This window comes from Phacochoerus africanus, chromosome 15 (genome assembly GCF_016906955.1).
Source record: "Phacochoerus africanus isolate WHEZ1 chromosome 15, ROS_Pafr_v1, whole genome shotgun sequence".
In the NCBI taxonomy this organism is placed as follows: Eukaryota; Metazoa; Chordata; class Mammalia; order Artiodactyla; family Suidae; genus Phacochoerus; species Phacochoerus africanus.
This window is the reverse complement of record NC_062558.1, coordinates 73,344,371-73,358,578: the sequence shown is the minus strand read 5'-3', so window position 1 is coordinate 73,358,578 and position 14,208 is coordinate 73,344,371. Positions and strand designations below refer to the sequence as shown.

The window sequence follows — 14,208 nt, the reverse complement described above, 5'->3', positions numbered from 1 at the left end:
GGAAGATTTGGCAAGGCAATCTCAGGTGGCTGGAGAGGAAGGATTCTGAGTTCTGAGTTCCACCCTGATCCCAGAGAGGCAAAGCCAGGACCACAGAGTGGTCTTTTCCTCAGGGCTTGCAGGGGACAGTGAGAGGACAAGGCCTTGAAAATTCAAGTTTTTTTTGTTTGTTTTTTTGCTTTTTAGGGCCGCACCTGAGGCATATGGAGGTTCCCAGGGTAGGAGTCAAATCAGCTGCAGCTGCCAGCCTACACCACAGCCACAACAACGCAGGATCCGAGCCGCATCTGCAGCCCACACCACCACTCACAGCAACGCCAGATCCTTAACCCACTGAGTGAGGCCAGGGATCGAACCTGCAACCTCATGGTTCCTCGTCCGATTTGTTTCTGCTGCACCACAAAGGGAACTCTGGAAATTCAAGTTCATTTTTAACTGTGTAACTGTGTCTAGCACCTGGCTTGCCCACCTGTCACTATCTCCCCCACATCCCTAATCCTAAAAACAGTCCAATGAGGTGTGAGGCACAGTGTCAGTTATCCATGTTACAGATGCGGAAATGGAGGTGCGAAGAGGTTAAGAGACTGGTCAGTGATTATACATCAAGCCAAAAAAGTAACCCCACCTTCTGACTCCTGGTCTTCCCTTATTTCCCCACCTTCCCACCCATCAGCTTTAACCTTCCCTCTTTCAACCTACAGAGAATGAGCTTCTGAGGCCATAAAAGGAGCAGGCAAAATAATAATAATAGTTAAAAAAAAAAATCCCGGAATCAGAATCAAGGGGCCTGTGAGACCATCTAGCCCAGCAGTTTTCAACCCTGACTACCCACTAGAATTACCTGAGGAGCTTAAATATGTTGAAATAAACACGTATGCCAGGGTCCAGGCATCTGCAGTATTTTTAAAACTCTGTAGTTGATTCTGTTCCAACTTTGGGAGAGAATTGCTGAATGAGAGTTCAAATCACCACCACCCCCGGTTCCACGTACAAACTTATGGCCTCCCTGGAGCTTCCATCAATGGATCTGTGCTCCATCCTCCCGCCCCTAAATATACTGCTTATCTCTCTTCCATGTCATATAGAGTCAGAAAACTGGACTGTGAGCTGGGAAAGTCAATTAACAGCTCTGAGGCCCCGAACAGGGAAGTGACTTGCTTAAGCACTCCCAGTGAGCCAATAACAGAACAAGAATAGAATCTGGATCTCTTGACCACCAGGTAAGGTCACATCCACAGAGGGTCACAAGGAAAACCAGGCCTCATGGCAGATGCAGCAATTCCTGCCAGCGAAATAGACTCAATGAGAGCTGAGGGGGAGACCAGGAGTGTGTATTTGTTTTGAGGAGGATACTGGGCAAGTCCGCCCTGTGGCATACTGGGGACAGGGGGCTATCCTAGAGTGACAGGAGTTCCCTGGTGGTCTGGTGGTGAGGACTTAGTGCTTTCACTGCTGCAGCCTGGGTTCAATCCCTGGTCTGGGAACTGAGATTCCACATCAGGCCACTGCACAACAGGACAAAAAAAAAAAAAGAAGAAATCCAATCGATTGGGTCAGCTTATCATAATAATGGCTGACACTTCTTGAACTCTTCACTGGTCCCTGTGCTAAGTACTGTACTTGACCTGTTTCATTTAATCTCCACAACCATCCTGAAAGTTGAGTACAATTACTGTCTCTTTTTGCAGATGAGGAAACTATGGCCTACAGAGTTGAAATAACTTCTCCAAGATCACTCAGCTAGAAAGTGGTAGTGATTCCATTCGAAGCCTGGGTTCATGACCCACCACTACCAGAAGCTTGATAAAGTTATGAGCAGCCAGTGTCCTCCCCAGACACGTTTAATGGAACCCTCCTTCTACCCAAGAGGAAATCAAGGCACAGGAGGGAAGCACCTTGCTCAGGGGCTCAGGTGCAAGCTAAGTCCAGGTCTCCCAACCCCAGACCACAAAGCCTGACCACTTCTCCACAGCCAGAAGGGGAGACCACCTCGGTAATACCCAGCAGGCAAGGTAAGCAGGACCTTGCTAACTACAGCCCACCGCACAAGCGGAAGCGCAGCGGACTCGCAGAACCAAACTGCCGGTCAGGCGCACACAGGTGAGCCGCGCGGAGCTCCTTCATAGGGTAGCCCAAGAGCTCTAAGGCTCCCCACCCAGCGGCTGAAATTCAGACTGAGATCGAATGGCCAGAGTTTCCCGGTTCCCAGGGAGTGGGACAAGAAGCGAAGGAGCACGCTTTTGCGCCCACCCTACGGCATACAAGCATGGACCCAGCCCCCCTCCCCCACACCCCTCCCCCTCCTCGGCGTGGGTGAACAAGGGAGTGTACGCTCCCCCTCCCATCCCGGGGGCCCAACTGGGGTCACTCACCCAGAACACTGTGGAGTAGATGACCAGCGAGAACTTGAGCCAGAGGTAGGAGAGGCGCGCGCAGTAGCGCACCTGCTCGGAGTCCCCACGGGGCATCCTGGGGGCTCCGGGGCTGGAACCCTGGCTGCGAGCAGCCCCACCTGCGGCTGCCGCGCGGCTCCCCGCCCCACCACCGGCGCTCACTCAGGGACTGACACTGGCGAGCCGCAATCACGGCCCCGGCCAGGGCCCAGCCAGCCCCAGCAGCCAATGGGCGCGAGGCGGCGGCCCAGCCCCTGGGAGGGGGCGGGCCGAGGGCGGGGCAGCGGCCCTGGACTCGGAGGAGGCCAAGGGAGGGGCGGGGGCGAGGGTTTTGCGATCGAGGTCGCGTGCAACTCTGGAAGCGCCTGTGCTAACGCGCTCAGTGGGGCGCGGAGAGTGTGTACAGAGGAGCGTTAGGCAAAGAGCGGGAGTGCCTCACGCGCGGTTCACAGAAACGCCCGCTTTGCACTGTTGTCAAGAGGAAAGACTTGGGGAAAGAGCAGGAATTTACTGCCAAGGTGTTAAAATGTGCAAATGAGTGTGCAAGGCATGAATGGAATAAGGAAGTGGAGTTGCTCACCCGGGAGGGCCGCATCTAGGAAAACGCCGAGACCAGGGTGGGGCAAAGGGCCCCCATGGAGCCAGGGACTACAGTTTCCTTTTGTAACAGATTCACCTTTTGGAGGCTTTCCCCTAACAAATCTATGAGATGATTCTGTGTCTCTGTGACCAGGTGAGATGCTGACCCTGCTCCAGCGCCCTCCTCCTCTGAGAAGCCCTCACCCACTTGGGCCAAGTCAGTGGCCCCCTCCCTTGCACACTCAGCCCAGGTCTGACCCAGCTTCTTCACATCCAGCCTTTCCTCTGCCTGTGGTGTCTGCCTTCCTGGCTGTGAGTCTGTCCCATCTCCCACGGCCCCTGCTTGATTCACTGCTGTTTCATTTTCCCACAGGCCTAGCTCAGTCTGAGGCTTGGAAGCCAGGCAATCCATGTGTGTGGATGGATGTGGGGAGGGTGTGTGTGTGTGTGTGTGTACATGTGTGCGTCTCATTCAGAAATTAAAGGTGTGGCCCATAGGTTGTGAGCTCCAGGCGGTGCTGGGTGGGGTCCCTGGTGGTGACTGCAGGAATGGCACTCTTGTCCAAGTCCCCTGCCCTGGACTCCCAAGCTTCCCAGAAAGAGAGACCTGGCCGCCCAGCCCCCAGGGCTCTGCCCTAGAAGGAAGAAAATATGGTCCAGACTGGGGAGGGAGGCAATGGCCTTCCCAGAAGGGCAAAAGGAAGCCGTTTCCTGGTACAGAGAAAGCCCTGCAAAGTTGGGCAGAGATATGAAACCAGGAACTGCTGAGGGTCACCTTCCAATGAAAAACCAAAAGCTAAGAAGGCATCCTACCACTTGGTTAAAAATTATCTTTTGGAGTTCCTGTTGTGGATCAGCAGGTTAAGAACCTGACTAGTACCCACAAGGACTTGGGTTCGATCCCTCGCCTCCCTCAGTAGGTTAGGGATCCAGCGTTGCTGTGAGCTACAGTGTAGGTTGCGGATATGGCTCATATCTTGTGTTGCTGTGGCTGTGGTGTAGGCTGGCAACTGCAGCTCTGATTCGACCCCTAGCCTGGGAACTTCCATGTGCTGCAGGTGCAGCCCTAAAAAAACAAAAAGAGAAAAGAAAAGAAGTTGTCCCTTTAAGGAGGAAGAAACTCTTTACCCCTCTTTGGGGGACTACCTTCTCTCACTGGCCCGAAGAGCTAGCTTGCACCCCCTCTTTAAAGTACTCCTCTCCATCCTCAGCAGGGCTAGCTCAGCACCTTGCCCTTGGAGGGCCTGTCTGTCTTCCCCTGGGGGTTTCCCTCCTAGCCTCCTGCCCCACTCAGGTGTTCTTTCAGTTGTGCCTGCCTTAGTTCTTGTCGCTCTAGCTAGCTGTATTCTCTCTCCTCTTCCAGATCTTCCTGGTGACAGGTGAATAAGTGGCCCCTCTCAGCTCTCCCTGAGCCCCTATCCCAGGCCCTAAAGGGGGAGGCTGAGACACCCCTGCAGAGGGAGCCTGGAGCTCTTTGTGGGGCTGGCACAGCCTTTCCCAGGCTCCTGAACCATTTGGTTGTCCCTTCCCATCTCCAACCTGACCCTAAGCTCTCCCAACTGCTCCTCAGCCACATCTGCAAACATTGAAACCTCAGAAGTGACAACCTATTTTCAATTTTTCTCTCCTTTGGCCAGGAACTCTAGGCTGGGGGTCAGCAGGCCTGGTGCCAAGCCTGGTTTTGCCATTACCTTTGTTAGAATATGGGGTGTAAACAGGGTGACATACAGCTGTGAGTGTGGCCCTGGCTGCAGTTCAGAACCACATGGTGAGGAATTCCCTTGTGCTGCAGTGGGTTAGGGTCGGGCGGTGATTACTGCAGTGGCTTGGGTCGCTGCTGTGGCATGAGTTCAACTCCTAGCTCCAGGAACTTCCCCGTGCCTTGGATGTAGAAAAACAAAACAAAACAAAAAATCAAGAGCCACCTGGTGAACTTTAAATGTATCCTGATACCCAAGCCCCACCCCAGTCAAGCCAAAATCTCCACCAACAGGGGCCTGGAATCTGTATTGTTGCAAAGGTCCCAGGTAATTTCTACAGTGCAGCCATGACTGAGTATCACCAGTCTAGGGGTAGTCATGAGGGTGAGGTGGTCAGCCAGCATTTTATCAGATAGGCCACACCCCAGAGGGCACTCAGCTATCCAGTGGTGTGCTGGGCAATGTTTAACAACTGGCTCTCGGAGTTCCTGTTAAGGCTCAGCAGTTAACCAACCTGACTAGTATCCGTGAGAACAGGGGTTTGATCCCTGGCCTCGCTCAGTGGGTTAAGGATCCGGCATTGCTGTGAGCTGTGGTGTAGGTTGCAGACGCAGTTCAGATCCTGTGTTGCTGTGGCTATGGTGCAGGCCAGCAGCTGTAGCTTCAATTTGACCCCTAACCTGGGAACCTCCATGTGCCATTGGTGTGACCCTAAAAAGACAAAAAGCCAAAAAAAAAAAATGGCCCTCTTGTGTGGTAAGGGGGGTTTGAGGGACCCTATTACCACTTTCTATAGTGTAAATACGTCTACCCTGTCTGAGATGTGCACAATCACACATGGTCAGCTCAGCACAGCCCTGCAACTCTCCCTATCTCAATACTGACTGGCATAGAGAGTGCCATAATGAATGCAACAGTGAAATTCATGGCTTATTAATTAGCATAACAGATGGTAGAAATAAGCCGTCTTTTGACAGGCAGGTATACCTTGGAGATTTTGTGGGTTGGGTTCCAAACCACTGCAATAAAGCCAATATTGCAATTATGCAAGTCACATGAATTTTTGATATCCCAATACATATTAAAGTTATGTTTGGAGTTCCCTTGTGGTGCGGCAGGTCAATGATCTGGTGTTGTCGCTGCAGCAGCTTAGGTTGCTGATGGCTGATGCTGTAGCATGGGTTCTACTCCTGGCCTGGGAACTTTCTTTCTTTCTTTTTTTTTTTTTTTTTTGGTCTTTTTAGGGCTGCACCCAAGGTTTCCAGGCTAGGGGTTGAATCAGAGCTGTAGCTGCAGCCTATACCACAGCCACAGCCACCCCAGATCTGAGCCGTGTCTGTGAACTACACCACAGCTCACAGCAACACCAGATTCTTAACCCATTGAGCGAGGCCAGGGATCAAACCTGCGTCCTCATGGATACTAGTCAGATTCGTTTCTGCTGAGACAAGAAGGGAACTCCCGGCCTGGGGACTCTCAAATGCCACAGGTGCAAGTTATGGTTAAACTACACCGTTGTCTCTTAAGTGTGCAATAGCGTTATGTCTAAAAAAGCAATGTACACCTTTAATTTAAAAGTACTTCATCGCTAAAAAATGCTATTCATCATCTGAGCCTTCAGCAGTCATCATCTTTTTGTAACAGTAACATCAGAGATCACAGGTCACAGATCACCATAATACAAAAATTTTAAAGTCTGCAATATTTTGAGAATTACCAAAATGTGACTCAGACACATGAAATGAGCAAGTGCTGTTGGGAAGATGGTGCCGATAGACTTGACAGAGGGCCTTCGATTTGTGTTAAAAAACAAAAACAAAAACCTTCAATGTGTAAAAAATGCCGTATCTTCAAAGCACAATAAAGCAAATTACAATAAAATAAGGTGTGCCTGTAGCATTCAAGATATGTAGATTGGCTAAAATGATCAAGGAACACCACATACTCCTTCTTCAGAGTGAAAAAAAACTCCTGATACAAGAGTTCCAGCTGTGGCTCAACGGTTAACGAACCGACTAGCTTCCATTCAGACTCGGGTTCGATCCCAGCACTTGCTCGGGGGTTAAGAATCCAATATTGCCATTAGCTATGGTGCAGGTTCCCAAGTTGCTGTGACTGATGTAGGCTGGCGGCTCTGATCCCGAGTTGCTGTGACTGATGTAGGCTGGCGGCTACAGCTCTGATTGACCCCTAGCCTGGGAGCCTCCATATGCTGTGAGTGTGGCCTAAAAAGACAAAAAGAAAATAAAAAAGATGCAATGGGCTAAATCCTTTCTTTCCCCTCAGTCATGCCCATGGCATGTGTTCCTGGGCCAGAGATCACACCTGCACCACAGCAGCAACCCAGGCCATGCAGTGACAACACTGGATCCTTAACCTGCTCTTAACCCCCTGTACCATAAGAGCATTTCTAAATCTTTGAGGGGTCCCATATCCCAAGGGATTCTGGTGACCTGATACGACCATCAGTCTAACTGAACCCTGACTCTAGAATGCCGTATCTTTCTTTTTTTTTTTTTTTCTTTTTTGTCTTTTTGCCATTTCTAGGGCCGCTCCCACAGTATATGGAGGTCCCCAGGCTAGGGGTCGAATCGGAGCTGTAGCTGCCGGCCTACACCACAGCCACAGCAACACAGGATCCGAGTTGCGTCTGCAACCTACACCACAGCTCATGGCAATGCTGGATCCCCAACCCACTGAGCAAGGCCAGGGATCGAACCCGCAACCTCAAGGTTCCTAGTTGGATTCTTTAACCACTGAGCCACGACAGAAACTCCTAGAATGCTGTATCTTTCTTGAGTGGGCCCTTCATGCAAGGTGAGAGAACACCTAAAAAAACAGAGAGCTGGGCCTTCACTGGCTTTACAGAACAGACTGTGTGAACCGGTTTTGTGACTACTTGCTAGTAAATGCTTGTTTTATAGATATTTGTATGGGTAGCAGAATGGGCTCTGTGATCTGTTATCATGATAACCTGGCAGGGAGACTGCAGGGAGAAGTAACTAACCCTCACCTTTAGTGGCTACTACTGTTTTTATGAAAAAGAAACCTAGGGACTGAGTACAACCACCTGACTTGTGTCCATCCCTTGTTTCCCCATCTGTGAAGCCATGATGTTGGACAGTTTCTCTCCTAGTTCCAACAATCTTCGCTATCGTCCTCACAGACAAATCAGTCAGCAAATGGACCTGAGCTTCCCCGATGAGTCAGGCCCTGACCCAGGCTCCGGGCTACAGCTGCAAACAAGAGAGATAAGAGCTTCTATTCTCTTCTGCTGAAGTGTGTATGTGCTGGGAGTGGTTCAGGGACATGCAACACATATGGCAACAAATCCAACAAATCCAAATTACAGAAAAGGTAATTTCAGGAACTGTGTGTGCTAAAGAGCTGGGAGGAGAGGTTCCAAGTGGAAGAAACAAAAGGTATAAAGGCCAAGAGAGAAGCAGCAGCTTTTTTCCCTTTGCTTTTTAGGGCCATGCCTCAGGAATATGGAAGTTCCCAGGCTAGGGGTTGAATCAGAGCTGCAGCTACAAGTCTATGCCACAGCCACAGCAATGTCAGATCTGAGCAACCTACACCACAGGTGCAACTTATACCACAGCTCACAGCAACCTACACTGCAGTTCACAGCCATGCCAGATCCTTAACCCACTGAGCGGGGCCAGGGATCAAACCTGTATCCTCATGGATATTAGTTGGGTTCGTAACCCACTGAGCCACAATGGGAACTCCCATGCAGCGGCTTTGAGAGAGTCCATGTGGCTTGTCCAAGCACCAAAGGAAGGTAGAAGGTGGTGAGGTCAGAGGCACAGAAAGAAGGCTAGCAGCTTTGGTAAGCGGTTTAGATGGACTTCCAGTTTTATCGAGGGCCACTGGTAGGGTTTCAGGAGGGACAGGATACTGAATGTGATGTATGCTTTAGAAGGCTGCAGCACGGAGGATGGACAAGAGGGGGCCCAGGCGTCGGGTGAGGAAGGCTGGTTGGGAAGCCCCTGCACAGTCTCAGTGCAGAAAGACTGGGCACCAGGGGTACAGCACTGGCAATGGTGACACGTGGCTGCACTGGGGATGTCTCTTGGACACAGAGCCAACAGGGCTTACTGACAGGTTGGGTGTGGAAAAGAGGAATCGAGATGATCCCAAGTGTTCATGCCTTGAGCAACCAGGTAAAGGTGGCTGTCATTTACCGAGATGAGGGAGGTCAGGCAGAATGCCGCTGGGGGGTAGCTGGGTCAAAAAATCAATGACTTGGTTTGGCCATTTAATTTTTGGAGCTATCTTTTCAAAATCCAGGTGGAACTGTCCAGGGAACTCCGAGATGAGGTTTAAGTTGGATATAAATTTGAGAGTCATCAGATCAATTAAAACCATGGGCCTGGGAGTTCTTGTTATGGTTCAGAGGGTTAAGAATCCAACTAGTATCCATGAGGATGTGAGTTCCATCCCTGGCCTTGCTCTGTGGGTCAGGGTCAGGATCCAGTGTGGCTGTGGCACAGGCTGGCAGCTGCAGTTCCCATTCAGACCCTAGCCTGGAAACTTCCATATCCACAGGTGCGGTCTTAAAAAGAAAAAAAAAATTGGGGAGCCTGTATGAGATCATCTAGAGAGAAAATGTAACAAGCAAAGAGAAACAAGGACAGACCCTGGGGCCCCCCAACTTTGAGAGCAAGAGATGCTGGCCAAGTAGACAGAAAAGGTACAGCCAATGAGGCAGGAAGAAAAAGAGGCCAGAAAGGTGACAGGGATACCTGGAAATGAAAGAGTTTCATGAAGTTAAAAGAGATGTGCAACAGGACACAGTGTCCTGGGAACCATCCTTAATACACTGAGGCTTCAACTACGTCCTGAGAGGTCAAGGGGCAGGGTGCAGAGCCAAGACCTGACTATCAGCTTTGCAAGATGCGGGTCATTGGTGACTTTTATAAGAGCTCTTTCAATGGAACAATGGGGACAGAGTCCCAATTGGCGTGGACGGAGGAAAGAAAGAAACAGAGGAGGCAAGTCCAGACCACACAGGGAAGCACACACTCGCAGGTGAGCGTGCGTAAAGATTCACGTGGGAATGCACACGTGGACTTCTTCCCAACCCACCAGACAGCCTCCGAGGCCAAACACACAAGAGTTGGCCCTTTTGTGGAAGAGTTTCAATGGTCGGGAATTCCAGCAGCTTCTCCATCAAGGGGTGGAATCTATTTGCTCTCCCTTTTGAATCTATGCTGGCGTGCTGACTCGCTTTCACCAGTAGAATGTGATAAAAGAGAGGCTGGTTGAGTTTTGAGCCTAAAATCAAGAGCCTTGCGGCTCCTGCTTTGGTCCCTCTTGGAATGCTGCTGCCATGGGAACAAGTCTGAGCTAGTCTGCTGGAGAGACCACTCGAGAGAGCCAAGGTTCCTGGCCGGTGGTTACCAATGACCAGAAACATGAGTGAAACCATCTTAGACCCCTCCAACCCTGCCCCCCAGGTGACTATATCTACGTGAATGAGTCCAGATATGACCAGCTGAGTCCACCTGGGGAACGGGCCAACCCAGGGAACCATGAACTAATATGTGATTGTTGTTTTAATGCACTAAATTCTGGGGTGGTTTGTACATAGCAGAAGAAGCTAACTGGGCTGAATTTTTTTTTTTTTAAGCAAAAGCTCAAATACCCATCCCTTTCTTATTTCCCCCCCTTCCTCCAAACTACTGAATCTTTGGGTCTACATATTTCTTCTTTTTCTTTTCTCTCTCTCTCTCTCTCTTTTTTTTTTTTTGCTTTTTAGGCTGCACCTGCAGCACATGGAAGTTCCCAGGCTAGGGGTCAAATGGGAGCTGCAGCTGCTGGCTTACGCCATGGTCACAGCAACTTGGGATCGAAGACAAATCTGCGACCTACACCACAGCTCATGGCAATGCCAGATCCTTATCCCACTGAGGGAGACCAGGGATCAAACCTGCATCTTCATGGATACTAGTCGGGTTTATTACCATTGAGTCTCAATGGGAACACCTATATATTTCTTCTTGAGGAAAGACTTCAGCTGTCCTTCGGGCTTTCCTTGACACCTTTTGATACCATCCTGTGGCTCAGATTTTAGGCCACTCCTCCTTCCCATCTCATCTTAACTCTCAAGAATCTCTTTTTTTTTTTTTTTTGGCTATTTCTTGGGCCGCTCCTGTGGCATATGGAGGTTCCCATGCTAGGGGTCCAATCGGAGCTGTAGCCACCGGCCTATGCCAGAGCCACAGCAACTCGGGATCTGAGCCGCGTCTGCAACCTACACCACAGCTCACGGCAACGCCGGATCGTCAACCCACTGAGCAAGGGCAGGGACCGAACCTGCAACCTCATGGTTCCTAGTCGGATTCGTTAACCACTGTGCCACGATGGGAACTCCCCTGATTCCTGATTCTTGTGGAGTTGAAAGTATCCTTCTCAAAATGATATGCTCTATATTTAAGAGGAAAATTAAAAAAAAAAAACAGATAATTTCTGTTTTGTGCTTGACTTGGTAAAATTACACAACTTCCTCTGCTGTAATGGTCAGACAACCAGAACCAGATCACACCTCCCAGGGCCTTGCACGGGGTGTGGCAGGAGGTTGGAGAGAGCTATGTTAATAACCTAACTGGCCCGTCATAGGAACTATTACTGAATGATGGCACGGCCACGCCAGGGAGTCCTGCGCAGCCTTGAAATTGACAGCGATAAGGAAGGGCACTGAGGGTCATGGGAACTGATCTTCATACACTGAGGCTCTGTCTGGGGATGGGGGTGGGGCTTAAATCAAGTTCTGGTCCTGAAGCTTCAGCAAGGCTTTCTGGGCCTCCACCCCCAGGGATGGGTGATGTCGAGGACAGTGACCCTAGGGAGCAACTGATGTCAGCCTTTAGAAGGGGGGCAATCTGGGGAGACCTGGGGAGAGTGGCCCCGGCCAGAGCCCAGGGGACCAAGCTGGAAGATCCTGAGGCAGGCAAGTGGGTCAGGTGCCTACAGGGAATGGTGGGTCCGGGCTGGGGTCCCAGGGCTAGGAGTGAGGTCAGCAGCTGGCAGAGGCCACTAGGGTTCTGCCTCCTGTGTCTCATGGGGCTTTTTTGGGAGGGCACAGGCTCTGGGCCATGGATGGGTTGGGGGCAGCCTAAGGGGTCATTCAGTGTTAGGGTTCTTGGCTCCAGGTGAACCAGGCTTATTCCGTGACATGACTGGGGGGATGGAGTGGACTAGGATCCCCTTTAGTAAGTTCAATATGATCATAGCTTCTTTCCCAAAACTTACTGTCCCCACCACCACCACCACCACCAAGTGCAGAGTGCGAGGTCTCACCTATATGAAGGAGGGGCTCTGTTTTGAGAAGGTGGGAGAAGGTTCTCCTGAAATGGGAGGAGAGCAGATATCTGGTCCTTTCCTACAGAGCCTGGCTTCCCAGCCTGGCCCATCCTTTGGACCTTTTCCATCTCTCAGCAAGCAACAAGCATCCTGGGGCTACATGTTCCTGATGGTGGTGTGAGGCTTGGCCCCTTCAGCACATCATGTGAAGCCCTGATCACAGACGTGAGCTTCAGCTCCAGATGCGTGGACACCAGCCTCATACGTGGCTCCCAGGGCACCTGGGGGAGAATCCCCCCCTCATCCCCACAGTCCTGCCTGGGACCAGTGCATGGCCTTCTTCTTTCTCTACCTCTTGCCCTCTGAAGCCCTTAGGGGAAGGAACGGAGGCCCCAGAAAGATCAGTTTCCTTTCTTTTGCCCCTTCTTTCCAGGATGACCAGCCGTCCTGGTTTGCCCACAACTGAGGGTGGTTTGTGGCACATGGCACGTTCAGTGTTAAAAGTGTGACAGTCCCTGGAAAGCATAAGCTTGCCTGGGACTGAGGGGTTTCCTGAGGTCCAGGAGTTTTGGTGCTAAAACCAAAAAGTCCTGTGCAAAACCAGGACAAGTTGGTCACCCTCCTTTCCATCCTTCCCACCACCTTCCATATGCTCAGAGCGGAGCACAGTAGTGAGAGGGCTGCAGACATGCTGAGGGTGAGTGGAGCTCACTGAAGCAGCACAGCTTCACAAAAAAAATCTGTGAGGTTCCCACTGTGGTGCAATGGGATTGGCGGTGTTGTCTCTACAATGCCAGGACAAAAGTTCAATCCTCGGCCCTGCCCAGTGAGTTAAAGGATCCAGCATTGCCACAGCTGAGTTTGCACCTGCAGCTCGGATCTGATCCCCGGCCTGGTAACTCCATGTGCTGAGGCGTGACCACAAAAAGAAAAAAAAAAAACTGATTTGGAGTGGCAAGGGTGGGTGCTGAGGAAATGCCCGTGGTGGGGGAGGGGGCCCTTCTGGAGGACACTCCAGGCTGGTGTCACAGGGCTTTGACAGAAGATGGATCTCGGATCCCGGAACTGGCCTTGCTGGGGCTCCTCCGCCAGGCATTCTGGGAAGGCAGCCTGGGAACACTGGCTGCTGGGCGGCTGAGCCAGGCCTGCCTGACTCACTGGGAGCAGCGGCGGGGGCCCAAGCATCATGGCTGCAGCAGCAGCTCCACCTGTCACTTGGGAGGATGGGGCAGCTGCTCCTGGAAGGCTGGGTGCTGCTGGGGGAGGGGAGCCTCAGAGCAGGTGGCCGGGCCCCCAAGGCAGTCAGAAGTTACAAAGAATGAGCCTTGGGGGACAGAGGAATGGGGTCTGGACTTGATCCTGTAGCTATTGAGGAAGGGGTGTAAGGCTTCTATCCTCAGAAAACACACAAGGATCTGCTGGTCTTTGGCAGGAAAGATAACAGGCCACAGCACCCTGGTTGCTCGGGGGCCCCAGGGACCCTTAAGGGTGGACTGCCCAGGTTACAGTTGACAAAGTGCTTTCACCACATATTAGAGCCCTGGTCACTCCCAGACTCACTTGCATATCAACCCCCTTCCCCACTGGGTTGTCGGCACCACAAGGCAAGGACCACTTGGTATGTGGGCCCTGGGGACTGGGTGGGGTGCTAGGCACATGTAGCGGCTCCTAAAACATGGAAGCCACCTCTCGGCTGTCCCTTGCCGTGTGGGCTGGCTCTGCCTTCAGCCCCACTCAGACCACAGGTTCTGTCCTTCCTCGGCTTCCGCCAGAAATCCAGTCACACATTTGAGGAAAAACTCGTCCCAGGAGGGCCCGGTTCTTTCTCCCAGAGTCCTTTCTCCTCCTTCCTATATTTTCCCTCAGGCCATTTCACTTCCTCTTTCCTGTTTGCTGAGCATGTCCCAGCAGCTGTAGCACCTACATTCTGACTCTACCCAGCTCAGAGAAAACAAAAGGCTTCCACTAGCAAAATGCCATTTTCTATCACAAACACCGCTGTTTTTTCCTCTTCTGTGGTCATCTGAATAGCTTTGTGTGGGAAACAAGACAAGAAGGATTCTTCCAGTTTTATTCATGGGAAGACACAGTCTTGGAGTGTGCACCCAAAGTCACCCAGCCCATTAGGGTCTGTGCAGGGACTAGAAGCTGGGGTTGATTTTCACCTCCCGTGCAGCCTCCTCAAGCTTCCCTCCAACCCCTGGAGCAGTGCTGGCTCCCTCTCTGCC

The 14,208-nt window shown here is 51.5% G+C and overlaps 1 protein-coding gene across 1 annotated transcript in view; it reads right to left on the bottom strand.

Annotated features, from left to right (window-relative positions):
* The window catches only part of TSPAN15 (tetraspanin 15), a 54,105-nt gene extending 51,523 nt beyond the window's left edge, over nucleotides 1-2,582 (bottom strand). Inside the window, exon 1 of the mRNA XM_047760155.1 lies at nucleotides 2,373-2,582. Coding sequence (XP_047616111.1) covers nucleotides 2,373-2,468 — 96 coding nt within the window. The 5' untranslated portion in view covers nucleotides 2,469-2,582. The remainder of the gene's footprint in view (nucleotides 1-2,372) is intronic.
* Nucleotides 2,583-14,208: the final 11,626 nt, after the last annotated feature.